This window comes from Entelurus aequoreus, linkage group LG19 (genome assembly GCF_033978785.1).
Source record: "Entelurus aequoreus isolate RoL-2023_Sb linkage group LG19, RoL_Eaeq_v1.1, whole genome shotgun sequence".
Lineage (NCBI taxonomy): Eukaryota > Metazoa > Chordata > Actinopteri > Syngnathiformes > Syngnathidae > Entelurus > Entelurus aequoreus.
The window spans coordinates 23,429,699-23,451,283 of NC_084749.1; the positions used below are offsets into that span (position 1 = coordinate 23,429,699).

At 36.7% G+C, this 21,585-nt stretch overlaps 1 protein-coding gene across 7 annotated transcripts in view; it reads right to left on the reverse strand.

The window, feature by feature from the left end:
- dazap1 (DAZ associated protein 1) overlaps window positions 1-21,585 on the reverse strand; it is a 76,389-nt gene that overhangs the window by 47,179 nt on the left and 7,625 nt on the right. For 6 of the 7 annotated variants that reach the window (XM_062028130.1, XM_062028124.1, XM_062028123.1 and 3 more), the window contains exon 1: window positions 81-236. The exons of the other annotated variant lie outside the window; for it this stretch is intronic. In XM_062028130.1, coding sequence (XP_061884114.1) covers window positions 81-112 — 32 coding nt within the window. In that variant the 5' untranslated portion in view covers window positions 113-236. Of the gene's footprint in view, window positions 1-80; window positions 237-21,585 lie in introns of those variants that run through there. 7 annotated transcript variants of the gene reach the window in all.

The window sequence follows — 21,585 nt, forward strand, 5'->3', positions numbered from 1 at the left end:
GACAACAGAGCTGACAGAGTGCAAGTCGCAACGAGAAAACACACTGGAAGGAGAATGCCTCCATTGTGAAAGGCGCTTACCCGACTTCATCGCCGATTAAGTTGTTGTTCATCTCTACGGCTCTACGGGAGGAGCGGTGGCCGGCTTCTCGCTTGAGTGCTGCCCCTCTCTCAGACTGAGAGCCGAGGAAGGTCACTCCGCTTTTTGGTTCAAACTGCTCTGCGCAATGACGACGCTGCGGGGAGCTGCGCCTTTAAAGGAACCCTGCCACCCTGCCACTGGGATGCCTAATGTAAAAACTATTTGTAGCACATATATTTCCCACATTTAGCTCACTTTACTCACATTTATCTCATTTTCTTTTTCTTTTTTGTTTAAATTTTATTTTTACTGACATCCAGCATCAGACATTCCTATCCATTACATCATATTCACATACATCATATATCTGTTGTCTGCCCTAAATGTCAAAATATTTTTGTTTATATCCCATCCATACCACATCCCCCCCCAAAAAAAGAAACAACAAAAAAACATAGTATCTACAAATACATAAATTAAATAAACAAAAAAGAAATAATACATGAATAATAATAATAATAATCAGAAATAAAATAAAAAAATATAAACAGATACATATATACATACATGTATATACATTAGAGATGTCCGATAATATCGGTCAGCCGATATTATCGGCCGATAAATGCTTTAAAATGTAATATTGGAAATTATCGGTATCGTTTTCTTAATTATCGGTATCGGTTTATTTTTATTATTTATTTTTTTATTAAATCAACATAAAAAACACAAGATACACTTACAATTAGTGTACCAACCCAAAAAACCTCCCTCCCCCATTTACACTCATTCACACAAAAGGGTTGTTTCTTTCTGTTATTAATATTTCTGGTTCCTACATTATATATCAATATATATCAATACAGTCTGCAAGGGATACAGTCCGTAAGCACACATGATTGTGCGTCCTGCTGGTCTACTAATAGTACTAACCTTTAACAGTTAATTTGACCCATTTTCATTCATTCCATTCATTCACACAAAAGGGTTGTTTCTTAATGTTATTAATATTTCTGGTTCCTACATTATATATCAATATAGATCAATACAGTCTGCAAGGGATACAGTCCGTAAACACACATGATTGTGCGTCCTGCTGGTCCACTAATAGTACTAACCTTTAAAAGTTAATTTGACCGATTTTCATTCATTACTAGTTTCTATGTAACTGTTTTTATATTGTTGTACTTCCTTTTTTATTCAAGAAAATGTTTTTAATTTATTTATCTTATTTTATTTAATTAATTTTTTAAAAAAGGACCTTATGTTCACCATACCTGGTTGTCCAAATTAGGCATAATAGTGTGTTAATTCCACGACTGTATATATCGGTATCGGTTGATATCGGTATCGGTAATTAAGAGTATAAGAATATATAGAATATCGGATATCGCCAAAAAAGCCATTATCGGACATCCCTAATATACATACATATATATACATACATACATATACACATAGGGAGTAATTTTCTTTTTAAATTTTTAAGCAGTACAATCACTAATTCGAAAAATTAAAGTCAGGCTTATGGGGCGTGACATAATTGACCCAGTTTTCCCATTATGAAGTAAATTTCTCCAATTTATAATTAATAAAGGCAGTTATCTTCTCCATTTTATATATGTCCATTGTGATTTCAAAGTTGGGCTCTCGGATATCCCCTTCCTAGTATTGGTCTTTTTACAAGCCACCAGTAGGATATTCATTAAGTGTTTATCTTTCTTCGGCCAGTCCTGAGGTACATGTCCAAAAAAACCAAGTTTTACTTTCAAGGGGTATTTCACGTTTGAAAATATCCTGCAGAGCTTGGTGTATCTCTTTCCAATAGTCCTTTATGGCGGAGCAGTCCCAGAAAACATGGTAGTCGTTTGGATTTGAATTCCCACAATTTCTCCAACAGGCAGGGGAGTTATCATAGTGAGACTTCTGAGAAGGTGTAATAAAAAATCTGATCAAACTTTTCCAGCCAAACTCCCTCCACTTGGGTGAGCTGGTACAAGTCCATTGATATTTCCATATTATTGTCCATTCTTCTTCAGATATAGTTATCCCTCCTTCCTTCTCCCATTTTGTTTCAATATATGAGGTTGAGTATGATTTCATATTCAACAGACCCTTATACAAGCATGAAACGGTTCTATCAATAATTTCTGAATTGTAGACATTTATCTAATTTTCATCACATTTAAGTTTAAATTAAACGTTCACTCTAAATGTAACATTTATATTTATAATAATGGAACGCATTTATAATTTATATTAATTTAGGATTTCAATTTAACAATTAGATTTAGAATTAACATTTAGGTTTAGATTAAGATTTAAGATTTAGATTTAAACGTAAGATTTACATTTAGGTTTAAAGATTTAAGTGTGTGAATGTGAGTGTGAATGTTGTCTGTCTGTGTTGGCCCTGTGATGAGGTGGAACATTGTCCAGGGTGTACCCCGCCTTCCGCCCGAATGCAGCTGAGATAGGCTCCAACACCCCCCGCGACCCCAAAAGGGACAAGCGGTAGAAAATGGATGGATGGATTTTCAAGTGTGTGAATGTGAGTGTGAATGTTGTCTGTCTGTGTTGGCCCTGTGATGAGGTGGCGATTTGTCCAGGGTGTACCCCGCCTTCCGCCCATGTGCAGCTGGGATAGGCTCCAACACCCCCCGCGACCCCGAAAGGATTTAACATTTAGATTTAAGATTTAAGATATATATTTAGATTTAACGTGTGTGAATGTTGTCTGTCTATGTGTGTTGGCCCTGCGATGAGGTGGCGACTTGTCCAGGGTGTACTCCGCCTTCTGCCCGAATGCAGCTGAGATAGGCTCCAGCCCCCCCCGCTTTACCAAAAGGGACAAGCGGTAGAAAATGGATGGATGGATGGATGGATGGATGGATGGATGTAGGTTTAGATTTAAGATTTATATTTACATTTAACAATTAAGTTTAGATTTAAAATGTATATTTAAGATTCAAATTTACATTAACATTTAGATTTAAAAAAAAAAAAAAGATTTCAGTTTAACGTTTAGGTTTATATTTATATTTACATTTAGATTTAAAGATTTACATTTGGTTTTAGATTTAATAATTAGATGTAATATTTAGATTCAGATTTAAGATATAGATTTACATTTAACATGTATGTTTAGATTTAAGATTTAGATTTTTAACAATTAAGTTTAGATTTAAGATTACCTCTACTAAAACTGTCATCATGGTAGAATTAACGGTACCATGGGAAGAGGGAATGGAGGCTGCCTTTGAAAGAAAGAGGGACAAGTACTCAGAGCTGGCAAGTGAGTGTGCACAAGCAGGATGGAGGCCCTTCACCTATCCAGTAGAAGTTGGCTGTCGAGGCTACACTGGAGCGTCCACCCAGCGACTCCTAAAGTCCCTCGGGATCAAAGGCTCCAATCTAAAGAAGGCCCTCAAAGCCCTGGCAGAGGAGGCAGAACAGGGGAGCTTCTGGTTGTGGCTCAGAAGAAACGACAAGGTGTGGGGAAAGCAAGGCGTGTAGACAAGGGGCAGTAGGGAGGCTTCCCTGCTGCCATGTTATGGTATGCGGTCAGGCCCACGCTTGACTCAGGGAGATGGACGTCCCTGCCATGCATAGTCCCTTGGGGCTCATTCCATATACACAACAGCAATAACACCGGGGTTAGAATGTGGGTACATTATGGATCCTCCAGCTGGCTGCAGGGGTTGGCAGGGAGACGTCCCTGTCGCTGCTCCACCACCCAGAGATGTTCCGGGATTAAAGGAGCGAAACATCCGTGAAGGGTGGCTCCCGGCTGACGACCCTGCAGCCAGCACCACATGGCACTGTCGGAGGTGCGTTAGGCAGTAATGCCCTGCAAGTGTTAACTTGTGCTTACATCTATCGATTTAAATTTACATTTAATATTTAGGTTTAGATTTAAATTTAAGATTTATATCTATATTTAACATTTAGATTCGAGGCCGGCTCTATTTAGGGGCAAGTCATTTATTTGCCCACTAAATAGAAAAGAAAAGAAGTTAAGAAAGTACATTTTAATATACTCACAAAATGTATTTATATTTATTACAAGTTGACAAAATTGTCGACAGTAGAGAAGAAATCCACTGAAAAAGGGACACCATACACATGTATCCTCTTCCCTCATCTCTGTCCCTCGGCTGTGTCAGGCACCGCGAGTCCGCGCACACCGACAAACACACCTCAGCCCTACGCAAACCGGGGTCGACCAATAAAAACGAGAATTTTTTTGGGGAAAATCCAATCATACTTAGATTCGTCGTGTCGATGGGTGGGACAAGTTTGGAATATATCCAACAACAGTTCTGTAATAGCGTACATATGAAAGAGGGTGGGAGTTAGCTACAAAGGAGAGCCAGTCAGATGTTTTTCCTTGTGGAATGAGGAATTTGAATTTCTCCACCAAAACAAAAATGTGTGGATTTAACATGTTCTACATGGTAATATGTGAACACCTGGGAGAAAGTTAAGAGGACACTTATTTGTTGACGCTATATGATGTCATTGGCAGGCGACTCATCAATCGTGACATCTCCACAACTGTTAAAGCCATGTGTATTTCCTGCTTCTGGGTCTACTGCACTCATAAACAAATTATAACACCTGCTTTAATACCTGCTTTGCCAGAGACTTAGCATAAAAAAATGTTTTTTAAGTTTCTCTGTGCAAATGAGTGGAGAATGCAGAAACTTTGAGGCATAATGAAGCTGACCTGAGGATAAACTAGTTTGAGAAGAACGTTTGTACATCATTCATAAGACTACTGTGCTTTTAATTTAGTCAATATTGACGATTGTGTGTAATAGCCTACTTAAGGTTAAATTCAATTTAAGAATTAGGCCATCAAGTTGAAAAAAAATGTTGTGATGGTTAATAAAATGTGGATGAAGAATGCTTTATTTTATTTTTTATTTTCCCCTGGGGGATTGCAATTATTATGGTCAAGGGGTTGCGCACCTCGGTGACCTTAAGAGCTATCCCAGCAGGAGCTCAGTCTTTAGGTGGTACACCCAAGTTGTACAGGTCTAAAGGTAGAGGCCTGACAAAGTGCAATACACTTCTTCAGGTTGGACACATAGCAAACAACCACATTTAATAAAGAAGGCGATGTTAGTACTGTATTAGCAAAGAAAAAAGTGCTGGAGCATAGTGGAGCAGCATGATGCCCCCTCATTATACGTTCCAAAATTATTTTACAAAATGTGGCAGATTATTACAAAATGTGGAGTTATTACATGAGGTGATCATTTATAGCATAATGCACCGATATTACGTAATGTGGTGATACACCCCACACCCTCATAACAAAAACAAAGAAAAAACACTTTTTAATGTAAAACAATGTTTACCGTATTTTCCGGACCAAAGGGCGCACCGGATTATAAAGCGCACTGCCGATGGACTATTTTTGATCTTTTTTCATATATAGGCGCACCGGATTATAGGGCGCATTAAAGGAGTCATATTATTATAATTTTTTTTCTAAATTGAAAACACTTCCTTGTGGTGTACATCAGTGTTTTTCAACCACTGTGCCGCGGCGCTAGTGCCGTGAGATACAGTCAATCAATCAATCAATCAATGTTTATTTATATAGCCCTAAATCACAAGCATCTCAAAGGGCTGCACAAGCCACAACGACATCCTCGGTACAGAGCCCACATACATACAGTCTGGTGTGCTGTGGGAGATTGTCTAATTTCACCTATTTGGGTTAAAAATATTTTTTGCAAACCATTAATTATAGTCTGCAAAAGATGTGTTGTTGAGTGTCGGTGCTGTCTAGAGCTTGGCAGAGTAACCGTGTAATACTTTTCCATATCAGTAGGTGGCAGCCGGTGCTAATTGCTTTGTAGGTGTCGGAAACAGCGGGAGGCAGTGTGCAGGTAAAATTGTACCTAATGCTTAAACCAAAAATAAAGGTGAGTGCCCCTAAGAAAAGGCTTTGAAGCATAGGGAAGGCTATGCAGAACGAAACTAAAACTGAACTGGCTACAAAGTGAAGAAAAACAGAATGGTGGACGACAGCAAAGACTTACTGTGGAGCAAAGACGGCATCCACAATGTACATCCGAACATGACATGACAATCAACAATGTCCCCACAAAGAAGGATAAAAACAACTGAAATATTCTTGATTGCTAAAACAAAGTAGATGTGGGAAATATCGCTCAAAGGAAGACATGAAACTGCTACAGGAAAATACCAAAAAAAGAGAAAAAGCCACCAAAGTAGGAGCGCAAGACAAGAACTAAAACCCTACACAGAAGAAAACAGCAAAAAACTCCAAATAAGTCACAGCGTGATGTGACAGGTGGTGACAGTACACCTACTTTGAGACAAGAGCTATAGTGATGCATGGTTGGTTATGGTTTAAAGTCATATCCAACAATTGCGACAACGACTTTTTACTCTCAACTGAGTTTAGTTTTTTAATGATTTCTGCTGGTGGTGTGCCTCCGGATTTTTTCAACGCAAAAAATGTGCCTTGGCTCAAAAAAGTTTGAAAAACACTAGTCTACATAACATGTAATGGTGGTCCTTTGGTCAAAATGTTACATAGATTATGTTTTACAGATCATCTTCAAGTCACTTTCTGAGAGTCGCTTCCAGATGTGCCATTTTGTGGGCGGTCTTATTTACGTGGCTCACCTTCGGCAATGTCTTCTCCCCGTCATCTTTGTTGTAGCGGTGTAGCGTGCAAGGACGGGAGTGGAATAAGTTTCAAAAGATGGAGCTAACTGTTTTAATGACATTTGGACTTTACTTAAATCAATAACGGAGCAGCATCTCCTCATTCGTAAACAACAACACCGGAAATGTGTCCCGTGAAAAACCGTCCGACTGGAACTCTAATAACTGAAGTTCCTTGGGTGAATAATGTAAACTCACCACACCGGTATGTCTTAGCACTTTCATGGCGAGTTTACTGACAGATATAAGTAAGAACTTTAAACTACTTTATATTAGAAATGGCAATATGGAGGATGAATGTCACATAACAAGAAAATAGAGAAAAAGAAGAATTGACTACGGTGTCGGCACAGACTACAATGGCGGACGTGCAGAATTTTTCAGGATTTATGCAGATCCCAAATACAGATCAGCAGGTACCAGAAGGTAAAAAAAGTTTCTTTTGCATAATATTATGAAACAAATCACCAGATATGTCTTACCTTATACACACACCATAATAATACTTGTATGTTTAATGCGCCGACAATCCATCAAGTGGTGCGGCTTCATAGCTTACCAAAGTCGTACTAAAACATTTTGATAGATTTTTGAGCACCGTGTGTAATGTTCTATATTTTCAATGGAACATATAAAATGTTGGTGTTGTTTACTTGAGTCATATTGCCATCATAGTGCAGCCTACACTTATCTCTTATGTTTGACTGCCATCTACTGGTCACACTTATCATTACACCATGTACCAAAAAAAACAGCTTTGAGGTGGGTATCTTAACCAAACTTATTCCTTACATTAGGCGGGTAATAAGGCACACTGTCGAGTTTGAGGAAAAAAAAAGATTTTAAGTGCGCCTTATAGTCCAGAAAATACGGTACATATTTTTAATCCAACTTGTATTTAATTTGATCGCCTGTGTTACGTTTTGTGTCTCAGTCATGTTGGTTGTGGTCCTAGGATGCAGAGACGGGAGGCAAAGTGCAGGTAAAATGTTTTGAATAACTAAAATATTGCAGTAGGTAAGTGCACAAAACGGAAAAACAGTCTTAGGGAGCATAGGGCATACTTGCCAACCCTCCCGTTTTTAGCGGGAGAATCCCGATATTCAGCGCCTCTCCCGACAACCTCCCGACAGAGATTTTCTCCCGACAAACTCCCGGTATTCAGCCGGAGCTGGAGGCCACGCCCAAAAAAAAAAAAGTCTGTTGCAGCTGCGATTGGACCTGACCAGCCTCCGGGTACAACTACTGGAGTACCAATTGCTTGCCAGGGAAGATCTTCCCCAGGAAGCAAGGATTGACCGGTTTTGGGCCATGCTAGGGAGAGATGGAAGATTCCACACAACCAGGACAAACCTGTTCCTGGTTCACAATCAGGATGCTTTTTCAGGGACAGTTGAGGGAGCCAGCGCTCAGGAAGGAAGTAGTGGCAAAAAGAAGGCAAACAGCAAAAGAAAACAAAAATAAGAGCGCGGGACAAGAAATAAAACAAAATACCAGAAACTAATAAACCATAAGAGATCATGACAGCCTGTTTTGAAATAATAATTTTGAAAAAAATTCAATTGTTATGTTTTGTGTGCAAAATAACAAATTTAACATAATTAAAACATTTTGTGATGCGTTACCGACCGGGATTCGATTCAAGTAAAACTGTTTATCAAGCCAGCACTAACACCGCGTGCTGTAGGGAACAGGAACAGGAAGTCATGGCCAGGAATATGCTTGCGTTAACATTTCAGAAGAAGCAGACTGTAATTAATCAATAGGAGAGTTGCATATGACGTCACATCTGTTTTTCTTCTTTGCGGCTGAATCCACACGATGGTCAAGCATCATGAGCGTAGCATTAAAGGGAGACTGTGTGTAGAGTTTGAGCAGAAAGTGCCGTATTACTGTTCTGTTCTTGGGTGTTACAGTCGTTCAAGTAGAGAGATAGGAAAGAGCTTTCATAGAGTCCCGAAAGAAGTGATTCATAAAAGTAATAAATTCAGGGGAAAAACGAAAGTGTGTGGAAAGAAATGGCTCTTAAAAATATCACTTTCATCATCTTGTGGAATACAATTGAATCTCTTGTGTAGGCAGCGATCAGTTTGTAAAATATTTGTTTAAACGTTTGATTTGTTTGAGAAACTTTCTGTGATGCAATCAAGTTTATTCTCTACTATATTAGTAGTCTTTGAGAGCAGAACTAAATGTAAAGAAAGGACAAGAGATCGCATTAGTTTGTGTTCTTTTGGGGTTGCTATGCCTAAATATACCATAACTAAGAAGACCTACTTGTGGAAATAAACTAACGTCCTGTTAAGTCCTAGTAATAAATATTTTGATTGTTGGTCCAATCCACCATATTTTTGTTGTCGATTTTCATAACAAAAACTAAGTTAGTTGTTGTTGTGCAGGATAGCCAACTGCTTTTTGGTCGACAGATGACCACATTATAAAATATTTGGTGCTATTTGTTGGCATCAAGAAAATATCCTTAATAGTATTAATAAAGTAGGTGAATAAATCTCTCGTACGCTGAACAGCATTTACTAAATCTTGATATCGCTAGCAAACATTGCTGAACATTTATAGCTAAATAATGAGACAAAATATGAACTCACACCATAAAAAACAACTGCAGATATGAATTGTAGATGAGACTAATTTTTGTAGCTTGAAATCAACATCAAACAAACGTATCCTTTTTCTCATTAGCATCACGATCACAGCAGCGCTGCACTCGTTAAGTCAATCAAATACGGTACATAGTAATGTACAAATAAATCCAACTTTGTCTTTCACCGAATAATGCTTAATTTGTGGACCCCTTATATGTTGAGACATAATGTGCCTCCAATCTTTTCTTCTCTAAATACCGTAAGTGTTAAATTAAGTGAGGTAGCAGTAACCTTTTGGTGATGACAAATGGTTTAAATCTTCTTTTTTTTAAAAAATATTCCTCTTAAGAGTGTAAAAATCCACTCCATCTCATTTTAAATATTTTTTCCTGATCACTTTTATATTTGCCTTTAAACCTTTCAAAATAAGCCTAAATCTGCACGGATTCAGGCAAATAAACTGTAGCCTAATGGGGCTAAGACCATCGCCTGAAACTCAGAAGTGCCCGGATGTGCCTCTAGGTCACGTGATTGCAACCTACCTATAGACATTTTACATGCACTTATTCACGCAAAACGAGGTCCCACACGGATCGTGGGGCCCTACGCACAGTGCGTGATCTGCATACAGGGAGGGGCGGCCCCGATGATTGCAAAAGTGAATGAAGTTAACAAAAACATTTTTTTTCATTGTCAATGTTAAAAAATATAGGAAAGTACTGGTAAACTTTTTGCTTGTCATTTTTTGTTTGTTTGCCGAGAATAAAATATATATTTTCCTGTAAATCAAGCAAATGTGTTGAATACACCCACAGGAGAGCAGCACATACCAGCCTTTGGTGTTCACACACACTTAAGAGACAACACCTGCAGTAGACCAACAAAAAAAATCACACACTACACAGTAACACTGTATATGGCTTCTTTCTTCAGTCACATGGTGTGCATGAACTGAAATATTTTCCATTTAATTCTTAAAATAATCTAAATATTTTACATAACACTTTTATTATGTCTTATTACACACACACACACACACACACACACACACGCACAGACATACATACAGTAGGGCTGGACGATATAGACGAAAAAGTATACTGTATCTCGATATATTTTTACTTAAACTCGATAAATATCTCAATATATTTTCCGGTGAAAATATTATTATAAAGATATTCATTTTTGAGCGAAATTCACTGAAATTTAACTGAATGACAACTGTACTGTAAACAGTCAGTGGCACTTGTACTAACCCAGTTAGTCAAGATGGGTATTAACAGCACAGAAAAGAAACTGTTTTAAGTAGCACATCATTACATAACATAAATAAAATAGAAAAACAAAGAATATATACATAAAATTTAAAAAAAATATTCTTTCTACATAAAGTAAATAACATAACTGTGCAAATAATACAAAATGTATCAAACTCAGATAAAAAAAATACATTTGCAGGCAGGCACTTTTTAATTCCCAGTCGACGATGTAATGGACTGTCACACATGTACGGTTCTGTGGTCCTATTAGACAACACGTCTGTGGTCAGCGCCAAGTAAGTGACTTGACTTAACTGTGCGACTATAATCTTGTGGTTCGTTACAAAATGATTCAACTATTCAATGTCAAAATATAAACATTAAAAATTATGAACAAAATGTCAGCTACTGTCTTGTTGTAAAACACCAATGAAAATGAAATGTAGCATTTAGACATGCTATCGTGTAGCAAAAGTCATCACATGTCTGCCACAATCACGTGTGTTCTTAAATGTGTATTCCACCTATTCCATGTCGATCGCAGTTTTGATTTGGGCTTACATGGTAAACAACTCAAATTAATGTGTTGGCCATTGTTTTATCCAGACGCATACATTTGTCCAAATGTGGCCAAGTAGACGCATTGTGGGTTTCCTGGACGTCATCAACATCGCTAAAAGAAAAATCGAAGGAAGAGAATCCCTCTGCCATCTTCCACTAGTTTTTTTTTATTATATATAAATCGCCCGTTTGAATATTCCCTCTTCTCTTCTCTGACTCTCTCGTCATCATTTGGGATGTCTGTTGTGATTTCTTTTCCTGGTTCGATGACCCGCCCTATCTTTCCTCTGATTGGCCTGTCCCTAATGTTTTGTCCTTATCTTAACCAATTGTGACTCATCATAGTAAACAACCAACCAATCATGGATGTTCTTATACATTTCCCGTATATGCAGTCAACAAGTACCCTAATTGTTAGCTTGCAACTGGAATGCTAATCGCTAGTTGGCACCAAGTGTGCTAATAGCTTGGGGACAACTAGCACGCTAATCGCTAGATGACAACTGGTGCTCTTATCGCTAGCTGACAACGAGAACAATAATTGCTAGCTGGCAACTGCCGCACTAATTGCTAGCTGACAACTATCATCCAAATTGCTAGGTGACAATTAGAGCCCTAGCTAATCGCTGGCTATCTTAAATGTTAACATGAATACAATAATATGACTATTCGTGTTTTTACAGTAAATGCTACTGTCAAACTACACTACAATTTATTGGATCAATGATCATGTGTATTTAAAGACATTTAAATTTGTGGAAAAATTGCAGAGGTATATAAAAATAAATTAAAAAGTAAGGATTTCCAGCACCCCCGTGACCCCAAAAGGAACAAGCTGTAGAAAATGGATGGATGGATGGATTTCTTTAAATAAGTGTTCCAAGTTTTGGGCAAAAAAATTACATGCACTCTAGTAAAACGTTTTAAAATGTCCCTGGATGACCTTCTGACAGTAACATTGCATTTGTGCACAAATCTTGGGGTTATTTTCTTAAGCAAATTTTAATTATGCAAGCGAGTGATAACCTGTGATTAATCATGATTAAAGTAAATTCCAAAATGGGATTAATCTGATTTAAAAAATGTAATCGTTTGACAGCCCTAAAAAATTTAAAAGGAGTGTTCCTTTTTTATATCATGCATTTTACTGTTAACTTTAAAGTCTGGTTCTGTAATTTGCCTGGCATGGCTGCGACCTGAGACCCTATTTTCCTAACAGCCTCACAGAAAGCTATTGCCCCCTAGTGGTTAAACTGGGGACATACTATTTTAGTAACATTATTTGTATTATTTGAATGAATATAACCAAAACCGGTGTTGGTCTTTTCCTAACATAAATCTTCCATGTGTTTACATCAACAACCACCAGGGGGCTGCTGAGCATTATTCATTGTAAATGAAAAATTCATTTGTGTTCAATTTAAACCATCCATCTATCTATCTATCCATTTTCTACCGCTTATCCCTCTCGAGCTGTCTAAATTAACACATTAATGCGGATTAATTCATCACCATTATTAACCAGATTTCTACTTTGGACGCAATTACCCCATCTGCTAATGAAAAATGAAAAATACAAAATGAATGATTTTTAATCGTGATTAATCATAATTAATCCACAGCAAAGCTATGATTAATCAGACTAAAATGTTTAATCCTTCGACAGCACGAGTTTAATCATAACATATTTACAATTATTAGTATATAGTTAATGAAAATGCAGCCAGTAAAACATGATATAACTATCATACCTTTAACTGTCTGAATGAGACTTACAGAAATATATATTCAATTCTAATTAATATCCGCGCATTATGTTTATTTTTATTTTTTCTACTTTGACACAGCTAGTGTGGTGAAGAAATCAGTTGAAAAACACAAAGAGCTGATAGTTATTATCTGGTTGCCCTTTACCACTGATTACTAGACATTATCTTTTCTTTGAGCAGTGTTCAAAAAACTAAACAAAAAAGCAATAGGGAAAGTCTTGAGAATTTAAAAAAACCCACATTTTAACATTAGGTTAAGCAATAACACCTTAAAGTCCCGTTTAATACAATGTTTCTTATTACATTCTCAAAGTTTCTTACTAGAAACATTCCTGTATGAGTCACTGCTGTGTAAGTGAATTTGAGTGGGTTTTTGCTCACAGTATTTGTTCAGGACTTAAAACTGGGTGGGAGCAAAAGTAAGAATTTTCAACATTTCTGAATTGTGAAATAACATTACAATGTATTGTATATAGCACGTATCAAATTCCAAGCCCGAAGGCCATATTTGGTCCACCACATCGTCTGATGTGGGCCGCAAAAGCCTCAAAATAAGATGCATCAGGAAAGCACTTAATCTTTCTTACGTATTCATTCTTTCAACTTTGACAGGAGCAATTGATCGTACAGCATACAATAAATCAAAGTATATCTACAAAGCCCTTAATCACAAGTGCCTCAAAGGGCTACAATTGTATATCATTTAAACTGTACTGTTATCTAATAATGGAAAAATATAACATATGTTGCAAAAAAAAGATTAAAAAAATATTTTCATATCTGCTCTTCTCCCTGACTCATGATTTCAAAGGCAAGTTAAAATACAAAAATGGAATGTAAAAAATGTAATTAAAATTAAAATAAAAGTTCATTTATATTCACTATTTCTTATAAGTAGCCCTCAGAGGGCAGCCATAGCTGCATTGGGGCCCTAATGAAAATGAGTTTGACACCCCTGGTGTACAGTGTTTAAATTTAATACAGAATACTACAAAATAAATCAAAATGCAAATCTTTATTTTGGTGGCTTACAATAAAAATGAAAAAATATCTGCATTGTGTTTGTTGCTGGGGTAGAAACCATGTTAACACAATCATGCTTTTATTTTGAAGCTTTCTTTGCACTGGACAGCAGGTCACTGTGCGTGTTTTAATGCTGTGTAACATGACAATATACAGCAGTAGTACAGTAATCCCTCGTTTATCGCTATTAATTGGTTCCGGACCTGACCGTGGTACATTCATTTATGCCAAGTAGGAATTATCAAACCTAAAACAAAAACAATTGAGAGATCATGAGAGCCCTCTAGACATGAAATAACACCAACATTAGGGGTGTGGGAAAAAATCGATTCGAATTCGAATCGCGATTATCACGTTGTGCGATTCAGTATCGATTCTCATTTTTTAAAAATCGATTTTTATTTTTTCCATTTTTTTATTTTTATTTTTTAAAATTTTTTAAGTTTTTTTATTAATCAATCCAACAAAACAATACACAGCAATACCATAACAATGCAATCCAATTCCAAAACCAAACCCGACCAAGCAACACTCAGAACAGCAATAAACACAAACACGACACAGAACAAACCAAAAGTAGGGAAACAAAAATTAATATTATCAACAACAGTATCAATATTAGTTACGCTTTCAACATAGCAGTAAATAAAAATCCCTCATTGACATTATCATTAGACATTTATAAAAATAAAAATAAATGAACAATAGTGTCACAGTGGCTTACACTTGCATCGCATCTCATAAGCTTGACAACACACTGTGTCCAATATTTTCACAAAGATTAAATAAGTCATATTTTTTGTTCATTTAATAGTTAAAACAAATTTACATTATTGCAATCAGTTGATAAAACATTGTCCTTTACAATTATAAAAGCTTTTTACAAAAATCTACTACTCTGCTTGCATGTCAGCCGACTGGGGTAGATCCTGCTGAAATCCTATGTATTGAATGAATAGAGAATCGTTTTAAATCGGGAAAATATCGTTTTTGAATCGAGAATCGCGTTGAATCGAGAAAAAAAAATCGATTTAGAATCGAATTGTGACCCCAAGAATTGATATTGAATCGAATCGTGGGACACCCAAAGATTCACAGCCCTAACCAACATTGTTACTTTAACACTCATTTAATCCACTAATTGAAGCAAAGCTGCCTGAGGCTGAGTCAATTGTTGGGTCACGATACTGAACAACGCGCTCAGATTGGTTCGGTCTCATCTACTGGCCAATACTGCTATAGTATTGATATTTTTAGGTTATTTAGCCATGTTCATGCAGAAAATTTGCTTAATTCCGGCCAAAACTGCATAGAATATGCTTAGAAAAATTCATCTGTGATAGAGTGAAGCCACAATTCGAAGCGTCGTGTGGTGAGGAATTGTACCTCGTTTTTTTGTGTTTCGTAATCCGTTCCCAGAGGTCCGACGAAAACCGAATCGTCCGAAAGTCAAAGCTATTTTTCCCATAAGAAATAATGCAAATCTTATTCATCTGTTCCAGACACCCAAAAATTAAACCACACTTGTTGGAGACTCAGCCTCTGTGCTTTTTTGTTGACTATGACTACACCATGGGGCCAAAGAAAGTTGCGAATAAAAGCCCTATGACAAAGAAGATGAAGTGCACCCTTTATTAAAAGGGTCTAATAATGCAAAACCAACTTTTCCTAACTGTTGGTACCTGTTTTTGTGTATTTTGGATCCCCATAAGTCTCGAAAATGTGAACTCAAACCATGGAGGCATGGTGGAGATATTTATCAAATAATGTTGCCTTCTTCCAAACTTTAGTGTCATACTCTGCCTTAGTTACGTCAGCGGATATCTACAGTACATAGATGGTAGAGCTTTGCAAAAGTTCACCATTTTTATTCAGTTGTAGTCTAAAGTTGGTCTGTAAAACAAAATCTATGCAAAATTCTATCCACAGCACCACCATTACATGTTATGTAGACCACAAGGATGCGTTTACATGCAGAAAAAAAATCATATATGTATCATTTTGCCCAGTGGTGATTATGTATTGTATTGGTGATTAATTATCAGATTATCTGAGTGATGGGGCTGGACAATATGAAATTTTGCTTCTTCCTGCTCTTTTTCGGACACACGCCATGTTTCCTTTTAAGATAATTTTAGTATTACCGTATTCTGTTTTTTGTTGATGAAGATATTACATTATAGACAATTTTCTATTTGAATTGTGTAGATGGAGAGTTCTTTTTGTTTTAAAAATTGGATTATATTATTTGTTATTGGAAAAAAAATTGCTTTGGATTTTGTACAAATCGACCTTCATCGGACCATATGGAACTGATTAACGAAAAACGAGGTACAGCATTAAAAAGTACACACTGTGATTTTTGATCAGTGCGAAGTAATCTTAAAATAAAAGCATGACAGTGTTAGCTTGGATACTACCACAACCACTGACATAATGCACCCATTTAATTTTTGTTTGATTCTAAGCCACCGTCATTTAACATTTACGTGTCATTCAGAGACAATTTATTCATGCTACTGTGACGATTTTTAGCTGTGCTGGTTTCACTTCAGTTCGTTGAAGAAAAGAACTGCATGGTTTGTTTCCATGCCAATTGCCAATGCGACTGCATGGACGCCAGCTCTTACATTATTATTCAAAGGCAGTGTGCCAAAAGAGGCCCCGCTAAGAGAGGTAGGTGGATATAAATCTATGACTGGATGAGGACCCTCAGTGAGGAGTAAACCCCACACAGCCTCAGCTAATGCGACTCAAGTGCATGATGGGTAACGGTGGTAGAGCCGATGCGAAGCTGGTGAAGTGATCTGTTTTGGGCTGTCATTGTGTTGCAAGTCATGTTGCGCGCAGGTTAAGGATGAGAGGTCATTGAAAAGGTTTGATTAAAATAGGACCGCATTTCCAGATTGCTTATTGAATATTGAATAAACATTCCTTCCAGAATCTCACCACGTAAATTTAACTAATCCCAGCGAATTATGCACGGCCTAGCAACTTTGTCCAAAGTCCGCAATTTACCTGCATACTTTGGCCAATCAGCGTCATTTTCATCAATCAAATTTGTCTCAGAGTGGCGATCAAACACAAACGTCAACGGTCTAATCAAAACTTTAGTTTGTTTCAACAATATATCTACTCTTTGTCGATCAATCGGCAAAATTGTCACCCTCCTACATAGCTCAGAGCTACTTCCTGTTCGTGTCTATGGCGCAAAGCCTTCTGGGTAATGCAGTATATAAACATTTACTCCCTAGTTTCCATGTATTTATATATTTATTTAAACGTTCATCCAAGGTAAGACAATTAAGAACAAATTCTCATTTGCAATGCTGACGTAGCAAAGAGGCAGCATTTACATGTCCGATAAATTGAAGTGTGATGAGAATCACTCACCGGCTTTCATTTACCAACAAAAGATTTGCGCTATAGATCACTCCAAACAGATCACAAATGCTCTCAACGTGCAGGGGAGAATGTGTTGGAATATGTATGAATGTTTAAGATGTACAAACACTTTTCAAGCGTAAAACATACCCAGAGAATGTCTGCCATTTGTGGACGACAGAGCAGACAGTGGACAAAAGGGAAGGCCTTGCTGGTGTTCTTTTCTGTATTTATAATTAATGATTAATATTAGGAAGTTAAAATAGTACAGTATTTTGATAATGATCTCTGAATTTATCTGCCATGTAGTGTCTACCATCAATCAACCAATAGAATTGTATTTATAAAGCGCTTTTCATACATAAAATAAATGCAACACAAAGTGCTTCACAGATTTAAAAACAACACAACAATGACCAACATCACCCTTTATCAATCCCACACACACACGCAGGCACAAATGAATGCATGGCTAAGTACAGAGGAGCTAGGTGAAGAAACACTATCACAAGAGCCATTTGCACCAGGAGGTCACCAGGACACTGACAAAAAGGGCCCACACAGCCATGGCTGATAATCCCTGATCCCTGACTAATACGATAAAAAGTAAAGTACAAATCCATCCATCCATCCATTTTCTACCGCTTGTCCCGGGGGGTGCTGGAGCCTATCTCAGCTGCATTCGGGTGGAAGGAGCTACCTCATCAAATGACTAATAAAATTAATCATTAGGTAAAACCCAAGTCAAACGGTGGGTCATAAATCTGCAAGGAGTGCTCAAAAAAATGTTTTAACATCCAAATTGCCATTTTTATTCCGATTCTAAATCCAATGCATAACTTTTGAGAATCCTTTTTTTTTTTTAAATAACAAAAAAAATAATAATTAAAAAAATTGGGAAGGAGCTTTTGTAACCTGTAACCTGTAACCTGTTTTTTGAAACGGTTTTGTATAATTTATTTATCAAATAATTTATTACGAGAATCATTCTGAATTCAGAATTGATTCCGAATCACATCGGCACCCCCCAACAATCGTGCGTTGCCCCAGAATTTTCCACCTACTTTAAAGTCTGTGTGTTGTATAAAATTAGTAAAACATCAATACAGTATTTATTTTGTTGAAGTCCAGCGCTTTTAAAGGGGACCCGCACTTTTTGGGGGAATTTTGCTTATCGTTCACAATCATTATGAGAGTGGTACGAGGGATGGATTTGTTTTTAAGGCATTCTAAATATAAATTAAACGTAAATAAAAGTCCGCTTACAGCAGAGCAATGGGAGCTCCACTATTTCGCCCATAAAATCCAATAAATAACCATCCAAAAAGCGCCAACAATACTCCATTTACATTTTGTGGCTTGAATATTAACCAAGTATTAGTGATATTGTTATTATAAGCGCTAACACGGACAAACTATGTATAGCGGCGCTGTGATCGCAACCATGTGCCCCAATGTTTACATCTTCAAGTGGTCTGCTGTTTCCTCACTTCCTTGTCCCTTTAAGTTTATTGTAGACCATAAATCATGCATCTCACATAGATAGAAAACATCTGAGTAGGTATTCAGACAAGTTGGTACACTTCGACAGCCATTTAGGAACCGAAAATGGTGAGGACGACACAAATAGACGCTTGGTCAACACCCCCATACCTTTTCTTTGCGAGGATTATGAGACATTTTTCATCTAAATGGGAATATATCAACATCCGAGCAGTCGGCATCCTAATGACAGCAGACCTTGCACAATAAGTGATGTTTTTTTATGTTTGCTGGCTCTCATGAAGTCTGCAGTGAGTAATAGTATGTTATGAAGAAAAAAAAAACCATTGTGATGGGTTTTTGAAATTAATGTATCCTTAAAGTGATCAAAATACGTAAATATTAAACTTTATTTTAATGTGCCAGTTATTGCATTACATATATACTGTACTTACATCATGTATATAAAACCTCAACGGAGGTGTTTGGATGTTTTTAAGGGCTTTGCAGGCGGAATTGCACGGCTCCCATACGCTCCATTGTAAGCAATTTATTTCATATTTAGAATGCAAAAAAACCCAAAAAAACACACATTGTCATGTCTTTTATAATGATTGTAAACAATAGGCAATATTCCTAATAAAGTACAGTTCCACCTTTAAGGTTAAGGTTACAAGTAACACTTAAAACAATGGTAACAAATTGATCAAATCAAAAGGTAAATAAGCCTCAAAACAGCGCAACTTTTACCGCAACTTTCTGGAAAAGCAGCTGCAAATTCAGGCGTTTTAGGCCGCGACAATCACAAAAACAGCCTGCTAAATTCTGGAGGAACTGAATAAAAGCAATTCATTTTGAGGTATATATTACTGCACGGATCAGCACTACTTTGTGTTACTAAATTATACGGATGATGGGTATTAGTGCAAAAGTACAGCAAAGTAAATAGGTCAAACACCTGCAACATTTGTGTTGGTAAAAAGAGCAGATTTAATTATTTTTGCACACAGAGGGGGACACATTTCAACAGCTGAAGCCTGGGGAACAAATGTGTAGTATGTCTGAAGTTTGTGACCTATGCTTACATTTGCATTATCAATTTGAACTGCTCAGCAATATCAGGTGCTATTGTACAGTAAGTGTTGCGTGTTATTTATTGGATTATAATGACCAAAGAATGCTTATACTGTGTCTGTCTTCAAGCTTTGTTCAGTTCATCGGGCTGCTCCAACCATGTTATGTAAGAAGACTACAATAAATTGTCTGTGCGTAGAAGCCAATGGGGAACTTCAGCTGTCCCTGAAGTATTCAAAGAGCAACAAAAGTGAAGGAGTTCTCACTCTGACGCAAATCTACAACACTATCTCATAATTTGATGCATTTCAACAATGAATTGTACAGTATAGTTGCAATTCCAAATATCATCTAAAACAAATACTCTACTAAATCCTTTCAGCAAAAATATGGCAATATCGCGAAATGATCAAGTATGACACATAGAATGGATCTGCTATTCCCGTTTAAATAAAAAAATGTCATTTCAGTAGGCCTTTAAGTAAGACTATGTATTATGTTGAAGGGGGCAGGAAAATATAAGATTTTTCTTCATCCGGCTCCTTCTCAGGCATTGGTGTGTAACGGTGTAACTGAATAATTGTGGTATAATTGTCTATCAAAGATGCACATCAATGAAGGAGATAAATAAAAATGAAAAATGAAATGAAAAATGAAACTTGTCATGCAAGACAGATTATTACGTATCACCAAACATGAAAACTATCATTTGGTGGTTCTGGGCGAGACCCCCTTTAGTAGCAAATAAAATATACCGGCATTGCTGCAATGGAATAGTTTAAAAAATATATTTTTAAGTCACTTTTTTTAAAAGTATGTTTTCTTTCAAGCCTTGTTTTTCACTAATGTTACAGGGTCAAAAAAAGCATTATTAAAAAGTAAAAAATATCAATAAAAGCACTTAGAAAAACCTGGTAGTAAAATCCTCAGAGAGATGTTTTTTTGTTGTTGTTTTTTTTTAATAAATGTTGGCCCAGTAAAAAGTTTGCTGCATTTCGAAGAGGCGGAATAAAAAGGTACATTTGTTAAACACTAAGCCAGTGGTTCTCAAACTTTTTTCACCAAGTACCACTTCATAAAAAATTTGGCTCTCCAAGTACCATCATAATGACCAACATTAAAATACGGTAGCGTAGTAGGCCGAAATAATTATTACAAACAAAATAGAGGTTTTATTCCACAAGTATATTTAATATTTTGGCCACTGTAACATTACACACAGTTTGAACAGTAACACTGTGTTTGAATATAGGATAATAAAACACTGTACTTTAATCAAGTGATTCTTTGGCATACCACTAGCTGGAGCCTGCGTACCACTGGTGGTACACATACTAGAGTTTGAGAATCACTGCACTAGGCTGTAATATTTTAAAATATTACAGAGCAAACTTTTTCTACATACGGAAAAATTTAAGGATACATTGTCATTGAAGATACTAAAACAATAGAATGTAGGTCAGTATGGTATATGCTAAATTAGTGGTTCTCAAACTTTTTTCATCAAGTAGTACCTCAGAAAACACTTGGCTCTCCAAGTAGCATTATAATGACCAACATTAAAATACAGTAGCGCAGTGGACCTAAATGTTCATTGAAAACAAGGCAGAGGTTTTATTCAACAAGTATATTTAATAT